The 11,698-nt window shown below is 43.7% G+C and overlaps 1 protein-coding gene across 4 annotated transcripts in view; it reads left to right on the plus strand.

The window, feature by feature from the left end:
* Nucleotides 1-6,612, plus strand: part of BICRAL (BICRA like chromatin remodeling complex associated protein) — an 84,651-nt gene extending 78,039 nt beyond the window's left edge. For all 4 annotated transcript variants that reach the window (XM_031434677.2, XM_064476499.1, XM_010979479.3 and 1 more), the window contains 2 exons: nt 651-753; nt 2,797-6,612. In XM_031434677.2, the coding sequence (XP_031290537.1) occupies nt 651-753; nt 2,797-3,584 (891 nt within the window). In that variant the 3' untranslated portion in view covers nt 3,585-6,612. The remainder of the gene's footprint in view (nt 1-650; nt 754-2,796) is intronic.
* Nucleotides 6,613-11,698: the final 5,086 nt, after the last annotated feature.

The raw sequence follows: 11,698 nt of genomic DNA on the forward strand, positions 1-11,698 counted from the left end.
TATTCGAACAAGTTATCTCATGTCTGCCATGAATTTTTATGTTAAGTAAGACCCAGAAATACAATTTAAGATTTGATTCTGAAAAAAAAAAAAGATTTGATTCTGCATGGCAAAAAATAACTTTAAAGAAAGCCTTAATAAAAAAACACAGTTATAGCATAGCAGAATATAAAGTCAAAGCTCATCCTAATGACAAGATTTCCAACTTATTATTAAGCAGAGGAGGGAATAAGGAAGGTACAGAACAGTTGCTGCCATTTGTGTGCAAAATAAACAAAGGAAGAAGAATGTAAATTTGGGTGTGTGCAGAAAATATCTCTGGAAAAGCTTATTAAACGGCTCTGCCTTGAGGGAGGGCGCCAGGCTAGGGGAAGACAGAGCACAGCAGAGGCGGAGAAGGAATGTTTACTTTTCCCATCCCCTGTTGTACCTTTTAAAGTTTGTACCATTGTGGTAAATTACTTTTTCCCAAAGAATTACATGGTGAAAAAATGCATCCTATGTGGCAAGGATAAAGGTGACTAAACGGGACATGACCAGAACCTGGACACCACCTCCTCCTTTCTGATCGCTTACTTTGTTCGAAAGACACAGAGATGTTCACACTTGTTTAAAAGGTACCTGAAATGACTAGACTGTCTCATTTTCAGCGGATCAATCCCTCTGCTGAGATGGTGATGATCGATAGAATGTTCAACCAGGAAGAAAGAGCTTCTCTGTCCCGGGACAAGCGTCTGGCACTTGTAGACCCTGGTAAGGAACGTCAGAGTAAAAGCAAAGGAGACCAGCTGCCGTGGCTCCGGGGCCGTGGCTTTGGGGAGACTATCTGAACTGACCTTTGGGTGTGAAACCTGAAGGTAGATATGAATGCTGGGGAGAAAAAACCTGGAGTTGAGAGCAGAATGTGAATACTCTGGGAAGGTCTATATTCTGTAAAATCCAAGCTGGAGTTTTACATTCAGTTAAGTGATTCTTCTTCCTCACTGTACACTGAAATTTCTCAATAGTTTATGAGAAGTAAAGTAAACCAGAAGCCTTCCCAGAAGCAATTTAACCTCAGCCAATTATTGAGTTGTCTTACTGTGTGCAGGGCATTGCTGGGGGTAGTCAGCACAACACAGTCCCTGCCCACAAGCTGGTAGATTGGAGTGTTCCCTGTAAGTACTCATCCCTCACTCCATCAGCGTCCACCAACTGCATACGTGCTAGACTTGACCCCCATTCTGCCTTTTAAAAATGAATTCTCTTTACTTTTTTGTAGCCTCTAAAATTTTTTTAAATCAGATAGCATAACAATTCGAGTTTTGCCCGTACTTTCACCATTCTGTAAAAAGAAACGTTCTTACGTCTCCAAGTTTTCTTCCAATTCTCCTTCCTGTTTGCATACATCATTTTTATATTTTTATGATTTTGTTATTCTTAGTTTCTTCCATTTAATTCACCTGAAGTTTTTATCCTGTTGCTATAGTCTTCAAAATAATATTTAATACACTTTAAATACATCAATTTGATAATTCAGGTAATCCATTCCTCTACTCTTGGACTATTACTTTCCTGTAGCTTAACTCACATTCCTCTCACATCTTCTGTTACTTAAATATCAAGGTTTTGCCTTGTGTTTGATGTGGCTCAAGAAATTTTCAAAGAGAATACATGATCCTCACACTCAGTGTAAAGGAGAGTCCTGAAGAATTGCTGTACACCTAGGAGAATCCTCAAATCTTTCCAAAAAACAAGAGAATAATTAATGTGGGATATATTTCTCCCCCTTTTTCTTAGACCCTGAAATCAACCCTTGCCTTTTGGTGAATTGGGCTTGTGGCTAAATCCTCCTCCTCTGTCCCAGCCCCTGAGGCACAGCGTCACCCAGGCGGGTGTGACACTCTCCTCTGTCCTGTACCTGCACAGCTGGTATTTGTTGAGTGCAATCATCTTCTTTTATTTCAAGGCTCTATCCCCTACAGCTCGTATTTTGGGATTTAGTGAATAAACTCATGTTTGTGGTTTTCTAGGTTGTCATCAAAGCCCTTTTTCACTCTCATTACATAAAGAGTGCACATTTTTTTTGCCCTTGCATAATGGCAGTCTGCCCCCCTCCCTCCGTAACCCCACCCCCTAAATCCTCAATCACACCCCCCTTGCCATCCTTGGCTCTTCAAGCCTGGCACGAGTCAGCACTCTGTCTGGCCTGGTTCCTCCATACCCCTGTCCTTCCAAGCAGATACCACTTAGGATGTGTGTTGACCATTCGTTTTGTGTTCCTGGCAAAGTGCCTCTAGTTACGGCAGGTTCCCTCCAGTGTGTCCAGAGGGATGGAAGTGCCATCACCCAAAGACAAGTAGGTGTGTCTTCCCCTCCCAGGGCCTCACCTCAGGGCCCTCTGCCCCACAGAAGAAATGAGGCTGACACTAGCATCTGATTTCTGTGTTCAGACCATTCCAAAGTAGTCATTAATAAACAACTGATAAAAACTACAATAAGAGATGAAGACAAAGTGGAGCTTTCTGTACATTCGGTCTTCCCATTTGTCATCCAGCAAATCCCCTTTTCGAAGAGATTTAAGCTCGTCTAGAAGCTGCGGCCCCACGGCCCCCTCAGCTCCGTTCCTTTTATAGGATGTGCCCTCTAGCACTGTGCTTCTGCTTTCCCGTGCTTTCCCGTGGACGGGAAAGGCTGACTGGCTGGGCTGGGCTGGGCTGGGCTGGGCTGGTGGGTTTGCATCTGCCCCACGAGGGGCTGCTGTCCAGCCCTTACTCTCAGTTTTTTCATTAATGTTCTTTTTGTTTCCATTTCCAGAGGGTTTTCAGGCTGATTTCTGTTGTTCCTTCAAATTTGATAAGGCTGCTCATGAGACGCAGTTTGGCCGGAGTGACCAGCATGGCTGTAAAACAACCAGCTCTGTGCACCTGACGGCCAAGGCCCAGGGCAGAGACCGAGCCAAACCAGGCCAGGCAGAACCAATGAATCATGACCAGTTTCATCTAGTGCCTAATCACATCGTGGTCTCCGCAGAAGGAAACACTTCTAAAAAAACCGAATGCCTCGGTAGAGCACCAAAATTTGACAAAATGGGCTTAGTTCAGTACCGGAGTGCATCCGAAGACAAAACCAGCCGGAGAGACTCAGTGAAAGGTGGCGAGTGCTCTCCTGGCCCCGAAGGGCACCGGAAGAACTCGTCCAGACCTGATCACGGTCCTGAGAGCAAACTCTCAAGCATCCTAGTGGATTCTCACCTGGAGATGACGTGTAACAGCTCCTTCCAGGACAAGACTCTGAGGAGTTCTCCAAAGAATGAAGTTTTACACACAGACATCATGAAAGGGTCTGGCGAGCCCCAGCCTGACCTCCAGCTCACTAAGAGTTTAGAAACAACTTTTAAGAATATCTTGGAACTCAAAAAGGCTGGGCGGCAGCCCCAGAGTGACCCCACGGTTAGCGGCTCTGTTGAGTTAGATTTCCCCAATTTTTCTCCAATGGCTTCGCAGGAAAACTGCCTGGAAAAGTTCATCCCGGACCACAATGAAGGCGTTGTAGAAACTGACTCCATTTTAGAAGCAGCTGTAAATAGTATCCTAGAGTGTTAGTAGCCACTGGCCCCCTGTCCCGCCCCGAGACCCCGCCCCGGACAAGTTACATCCTTTCCTGGCAAAAGCAATGGAAACGGTCTCCTGTCTCCAGCCTGCTTGATCTTTCATCACAGGTTATTCTTTCTAATCTCAATCCCATTCTTTGTTTAAGAGCAATACTCGTCGTGGTTACAGGGAAATCCTCTAGTAAAACTGATCCTTGTTAGAAAGCAGTCTGATAGGCCCTACACATTTCAAGTGTTTTGAAAGTGCTTAGTCATTTTTTAAAATTTGTTTTATTTAAAAAACAAAAAAACACTGTAACTCAATGAGATCACAGTACACTTGGCCCTGGGTAAAATTCTGACAATCATAAGTCATTTGAAAAGAACAGACTTATTAAAGAAAATCAAACAGGACTGGTAGAAGATACTTTTTAAAGAGTATCCCACTGCATCTCCAAATTTTGGCTTTGGGGGGCTTTGGGGTTGTCGTTGGCCAGGAGACCGTGCGGCTCTCCCCCGGCCGTCCCTGAGAAGGTAGTCCTGGCTCCGCGGGGCCCCGCAGCCCCGGTGCGAGCACCCGTAGTGCACAAGCCCGGCTCTGCAGGGCTTCCTTGTTCATCGTTGAAGTGCTTTTCTGACGCTCCTGGAGCAAAACTCACCTCTTCAGCACATCCGCATCGAATTTCATCTAGGGAATACTTGGTTCTGAGTTGCGACAGCATGACCTGAGGTAATTTCACCAGGCCAAAAAAAGGAAAATGGAAACCGGTGAAGTGGCGCATGTACAGGGGAGGCCGGGCTAGAGCCCTGAGGGATCGAATGTGTATATATGTAAAAGCATACATATGTCAACTATTGAGAAAAACCAAGCGTTTTGCATTCTGTAATTGGATCTAGTCAACATACGACGTATGTTTTTATTGGTTTGCTGGGTTTGTTTCATTTTACCTCTCTTTGCACCCTCTCCCACTACAAATAGCCAAGCGTCAAAAGCACTTTCATTTGAAAACTATGTTGTAATTTCTTATCTTAAACTGTAAGGGGACTTTGGCCTTGTTTCTGCTTCTTGTTGTCTGAGAACAGTAGTCACTCCCGGCAGCAATCATTACCAAAACACAGACAAACCAAAGGTAACCAGGCAGCCCACCACTGAGAGGAAAGATCTGAGACACGGGATCCCCACTCGAGATCCAAAGGACAAGCCCTGTCATTGTTTGTGTTTGGCCCACGTTCATGATCGTGAGCATGACTTACTGCTTTATTTATTTATATTTCTTTTCAGGGAGCTTTCCCCATTTTCCTTTCTTGTATACCTGCCCCAGGTCATCCCATTTCTGTGGTCACTTTCATTCTCAACGTCATGGTAACCATCAGTATCTCCTAGCACTGGGAAAGCTACATACGGTATTTTATATGTAGCCTCGTACACACATGTGTGCACGTGTCTGAGTTGCTCAGACCCAGAGGTCGTTTTGGCTGCAGTGTGTACACACACACTCTCCCTCTCGTGTGCACGGGCTCTCATGTATTCTGTCCATCTCCAACGGTCTTCACTGTAACACGTTGCCAAGATCTGCGTATGGTCTTCCCCAGAATAGGGAGGACCCCATTGTCATCATACTGGGTATTCTTTTCCAGATTGGCCTGCAAAGGAAAGGAATGCTTCTGATTACTAGAAAATACAGCAACAGAAGACCTAGACTCTCCCTGCCCCTTTGTGCCGCCCCCCCTACCCCAAACACACACACAGAGAAACCCTGTGAGACAGCTAGTCTTCACAAAAACAAAATACCTTCTCCCCACTCCTAGCCCCAAACCAACAGAAATTGGAAAATCTGGGCCATTTTACGGTTGCCGTGTTTTCCTTATTTGTGCCAATGTCCAAGTTGCAGATTTCCCCTTTTTCTGTATTGTAACATATTAGAAAGATAAGTTGGTATTGCCAGTTGGAACTTTCTGTTTGGGCAGCCCTAGGGTAACACCCTGCCCTGAACCTCATGATTTCATAGGCTCTTCTTCTCTTAGGGCTCATGCTCCCCTAATCCCTAGCAAGACTTAAAGATGGTCCCTCCTGATCAGATTCTTCTCTTTGTGGAAATTTATACCTAGACCCTTCACGGAGGCTACTGATGAGTTATATTAATTCCTGAATCAGTGGAATTCTTAAGAGACCAGACAAGCTTCATATACACTTGTCACCTCTCTTTCTGCCCTGCCCCCCGTCCCAGCTTCTCAATATACCATCTAAAAGGGTTTTTTTAAGCCCTGACACTTGTCTAGCAAATGGAGAGCCTAATTTACCAAAATGAAACTTGTAAATTTTTGTGTCCTTGTATGTAAGTTTACTTTTTATGGAGGAAAGATTCTAGATAATGACAAATGAAGATTACAAAATGTATTTTACTCCTGTGATTAGGTCATAACTCGCATGTCGAGTCCCCTCTGGTGAAGGGTAAGAGCCCAGCCTCCAATGGCCAGCGTTCAATTGTCCAGGTTCATTAGTCAAGGTTAAGTTTTAGTACTCAGTAACAAAATCATTTTCTTTTCTTTCTTTTTTTTTTTCTGTTGTTGTTGTGGAAAAGTGTGAACTTGTTATTAAGCATTTGATTTCCTGTGTCCTTAAGTACTGCCTAAAGATAAAGCAAATTTTAAACTGGCAATTACGAAAAAGAACTATTTTAGCTCTGAAGAATTTAGTAGACTTTGTTAGATTAGGGAGGCCTTACAGACTGACTTGACTTAAAAGAGGACGCGTCACTCACTGTCAGTGTGGTGTGGGCTTTATTTGCTTAAATACCTTCATTTGTATAGTATGTCTCACTTGAAATTGCTTTGTATACATTTTGTAAAAATATTTATAAAATGTTTTGTAAAAAAAAAAGTATAACAAATTGCAGTTTATTTTGTTATGTTGGATAAATACTGTTAAAAGAAACGAGTCAGTAACTATATTGTTAATCCATGGTTAGGAAATGTTTAGTTGGAGATTACAAAATGAAACAACCATTGCAATACAGCCAAAGATTTGGGAAACTGTGCAACTGTGATTGTCTTGATTTTGCAAAGAGGAATGGCTGCTTTTCCCAGAAGAAAAGGGTAAGTAAGTGTTCATTTCTATTATTAACTATATTTACCATTACCAAAAAGTAGCCCAGCCAGTGAGGGGGTAGGATTTTAATTGGCTGGCTTTTCCAAACAGTTACAAATTAAACAAAGTTGGTCAGTGAGAAAGTTTAGTCACATAGGCCTCTGGCCTCCCCTCCCTTCTCCTGTCACCTGGGCCCTTAACTAAGGAAAGAAAAGTGAAGCCATTTAAAAGTTAGAGAAATGGGCCTCAATCTACAGGAAGTTTTCCTTAATCCTTATATTTCTTTTGTTTCTGCAGGGGCAAGAAGGCTGTGGAATAGGTAAAAAAAAAGAAAAGAAAAGAAAAGAAAAAATCAAAATCTTTTACTTAAGACTTGTTCCAGAATTAACATGTTTCTCTTTGGATTCACACATCTGACCAAATTGTTTTGAGAAATACCTCTGTAGCCGTATCTGTAAAATGAGCCCCACAGGGCCCATCTGAGCTCCTGCCCTCACAGATGTGACTCTACCCACACTGTCAGGGAAACTTCTGGGGGTGAGGGTGTAAGGCTCCTTAGATTTTTCTTGGGCCTCGAATTTATGCTTATACCGCTTACTTTATGGTTTAATTGCTTCCCACCCCCACCCCTCACCCTCAGGTACTAGCAGCCCGGATATCAAGATTCTTCAGTAGCTAGTATGTAAAGAGGAACTTGTTGTCAAGTAACTGAGAATCAGCACTGCTAGGACAGTTACGTCAGTGATGGCTCCTTTAACGTCTCTCGCAGCAGCATCCAGGTGTCAGGGTTCTCTCCTTGCTCAGACAAATGTGGGTCCAACATGCTATTCTGCCCCTCTCCAGGCCCTCTGCAGTGGGTGTGTCCCATGCATGAAGAGTTAGGATCATCTGGCCACTTGGTTAGGATCAGAGTCTGGTGTTGCCCAGGGGAGAGACCAGGCACCCTGTCCTAGGACAGTTAAAGCCCTCAGCTCTGTGTATGGGAAGCCGTGTCCCGGGAGGGGCTGAGCTCTCCCTGATGTGGAGAGAGCAGCCAGGGGGTTGCTGGGGAGAAAGAGAGGGGGAAAGAAAGGAACTCCACTGTCTGGGGGCACAGAAACAGCGTTGTCAGGCAGGAGTGGAGCTGTGCTGCAGCCAGGGGGCTTCAGCCTGAGTGTGCGGCCGAGCCGGAGGGAGGACGCCTGGCGTCTGGCGTTGAGCACCTGACACATTGAGAGCAGTTTAGGGGCACTGTGCTAAACACTGGGCCACTGGGATCCACGGCCCATTCAGGTATGATTTCTACTCTCAAGGAGCTCACAGTCTAGAGAGGAAACAAGCACTTAAATAAGTACACTTCTAGAGAGAAGAAACTGGAGCTAAAATTCTTCCAGATTGCCTCTTGGTAGCACCGCGCTCTCTACTCCCAGTGTCTGTCTTTTATGTCCACGGTTCTTAGTGCAGTTTCCCGAGTTCTGTTTGAGAAAAAGTGTATGATACTTTCTGCAGGAATGAAGGTAAAGGAATTGTACAGTGTTAACTACATGGAGAAATCTGGTTCAGCGGATGCACACACAGTAGGAGCACATTTGTAGTATAAAGTGGATTCCGTAATGTAAATAGCCTGTGTCTACACCGCTGCAGGTAAGAGGCTTTTATAAGAGTCTGTAATTTATACTTCTCGTAGGCATGTGCTGGAGCCGGCCTTTGAAAACACTTACAAAGGCAAGACCTTTAGGGAAAAGTCATGTCTGTGAAGGTCAAGGAAAGCAGTACAGCCAGGAGCAGGGTACGGGTGCAGAAGGTGTCTTTGGCAGCAGAATCTGGAAACATCCCAGTACTTCACTTAACAGGTCATCAGATGCCTTCTCGCAAGTTATTCTCAGCTTCAGCTTCCTTGCTTATAAATAGGAAGCCCTAGTCCTGACCCTCCACTTCTTAGGGTGTAAAATGAAGTCTTACTGAAGAAGTGTTGAAGGTAGAAAAGGCTAATGTTCCCATTATCCCTGAAATACATCAGAAGAGGTTTGGGCTTTTCCATTTTGCATTTGGTCTCACCTACCACACACTGTCTCCTTCCTACTGGCGCTCTCCTGTGTCCACCCTCAACCCTCAGATGGCTGTTGCCCTTCGACTGTTTTCACTGTTTTCCTTCCCGCTTTTGCTCTCTTTGCTTGTTTCTCATCAGGATCAAGAGCCGTTGTCCATGTTGTCTTCCCCAACTCCAGGCTCATCTGGCTGCTCGTTCCCACCTGCCTCCTGGTAACCCCACGTCACTCTAGGAAGAAGCAATAAGGAAAGCTTGAAAATGAAGTCGGCTGCAAGAAGGGTCATAATCCAAGAAAGAGGTGTGAAGCAGATGAGAAACTGCAGATGGGGCCCCCATTATGGCATGTTGGGTGTGGTGGTCTTGCCTCACTAAGAAGGTGTTGTTTAATTATCTCTTCAGTGAAAAAGAACAGGATTCCAAATAACCCCAAAATGCAGACAACACTGAAATAAGTTATGGTGGAATACGTTAGGAAAGGGATCCCAGAGTTAATACAAAGAACTGTAAAATGTTGGTCCTAAAAGGAGTCTTAAAAAAAAAACATGGTCAAGTGGTTTGTAAAACAGGCAAATCACAAGAACCTAAGTCCCTAACAAGCTCTTTCTTAAACTAATACATATGTAACAAATAAAGGGCAGGCTTCCATCCAAAGATGGAAGTCTTCCATTCCAGGCCTCACTTCACTATTTCCCAAAAATAACCCTCATCAACACTTTCCTGTATAGCCTTCCAAAATTGCTACATACAAATACATTTATAGCAAAAGACAAAAATAACAAAATAACTGCGAACTATCCTCTTACACCCTATTCTGAATCTTGCTTTTTCAAATGTAACCAAATACCTGGGAGCAGTATAGTCAGGATTCTTTGGTTTTAACCAACAGAAACCTATCTTGTTGGTTAACAAGTTTTATTGGAAGACTAAGAATTAAAAGGAAGACTGAAGAACCATCAGGCTTGATAGAGACAGGAATAAAAAAACTCCAGGAGGTCCTAGTAAGTGGAAATCCATAAAAGTCTTGCCCCAGTCCTGCCATCACTCTGCTGAAGATTCAAAACCCTGCCATCACTCTGCTGAAGATTCAAAACCCAGAAGAGAGAAGTTTAGAGTCTGACGAGGAGGTGGGAGGGGTTGAATAGATCTTCCAGAGACGCCTTCAATTTATGTATTGAGAGGGCAAGCGTTTGGATTTGATATCCTGCCCTCCAAAGACTGCACACAATCAGGGCAATCAGTCCACAAGAGAAATGGGGGTACTGTCAAGAAGCAGGCCAAAAAATAACAAATACCACTAAGATTTCAAGACATAAAGACCTACCTTACTGCATCTAATTGCATAGTCTTCCATGATTTCTTAAACTATTCCCTAATGATGGATAGCTGAAATGGCCAAGAAAACAGGGACAGAGGCCTATGAGGACAGGCTAAAAAGAGTAAGATTCTTGAGGTTGTAAGTGGCCACACCCCATTCTCATTCAGGAACCTAACTCTGAAATGAAAAATCTCGTATCTTGCCCAGTGCTCAGGTTATATGCTCAGTGCTCAGTAAATATGTATTCAGTCAGTGAACATTTTTGGGTTGAAGAGGACTCCATCTCTTTCTCTGGATCAGTCTGGTGGATGATGGCTTTGGCACCGGGACTAAGTACTCTCCTGGCACCATCTGCTGGTATTGGAAGGCCTCTCCTGAATCTGGCCTCCAAGTTTTTCAGTCAGGAGTATCGTCTTGTTAATATCTCTGAAATACCTTCAGTACCACAGAACCCACCTTTCACCTGTAGACAGAAGTTACAAAACACCGACTTGTTTTTGTTCCTTCTTTACTATTTAATATATTTTACACTTTGCTGACCCCTCTGTTTTTGCCTTTTCACAAAGTAAGATACATGGTGAAGTGCTGAAAGAGTGAGTACATTAAATGAGCCTCACCACAGTCTGTCTCTGAAGACTGTGTTATCCTTTGAAATTTACTCATCAGGTACTAAGCTCTGCACTTGGCACTGTCTTTCTTGATGAACTAGTTACACAGCACATACCAATATGATGCCTTGAGCTTAGATGGTTAACAAGCTCCTGCGGGTGCCCCCTGTTGTAACAGATACCGTAGAAGATTCAGAGACAGACGAGACAAGTTCCCGGCCTTCAGAGAACCCAGTCCAATCAGAGAAAGAAAAAGCCAAACAAAACACGATAGTCTCTTGATATGCCTTTAATTACTGTCAAATAACGACACTGTCTTAGACCTTAGGATAAATATACATACCATGCCAGACTTGGGAATGCCTGGAGACATTTTGTTTGTCACAACTAGGGTGGGGATGTTACTGGCACGTAGTGGGCAGAAGCCTGGGATGCCGCTAAACATCAAACAATGCACAGGACAGCCCTCTGTTACAAAGAATTACCTAGCCCAAAATGCCAATAGTGTACCGAGACTGAAAAACTTGTGCTAGACTCTCTTAGGATCAGTGATGAGCAAGGCAGGCATAGTCTCTGCCCTCCTAGGATCATGGTGAAGAAATGTTAAAAATTTCGTGCAGAAGGAATTCAGAAAACAGACTACTTAAGAGCCTTGCTAGTCAAAGTGTACTCCACAGACCTGAAGCATCCACTTCATTTTGAAGCTTGTTTAAAATGCAGAATATCGCCCCCTCCTGAAGAAAAATGTGCATTTTAACAAGCTCCTCAGGTGACTCCTATGCACATTAACGCTTGAACGCGCTACTCTGGAGGTTTTCTGGACGTTTCCAGAAAACACAAGACGTGAGTTTTCATTGTTTTATGAAGACGAGGAAATAAGAAAGCATATTCCAAGTGGTGAGAACTATGTAAGGGAAGGTTCTAAGATGGCAAGTTGTAATTTCTAGTTTTCGGTCCAGCACCAAGAATAATTAGCATAGTGTTAACCGCTTACTACCAGACTTTGCTGATACAAGGAGTAGCTCATATAACTCTTCTAAGGCTATTAGGCAAGATCCATTACTACGTGCATTTTATGAATAAAGGA

This window comes from Camelus dromedarius, chromosome 19 (genome assembly GCF_036321535.1).
Source record: "Camelus dromedarius isolate mCamDro1 chromosome 19, mCamDro1.pat, whole genome shotgun sequence".
Classification (NCBI taxonomy): Eukaryota; Metazoa; Chordata; class Mammalia; order Artiodactyla; family Camelidae; genus Camelus; species Camelus dromedarius.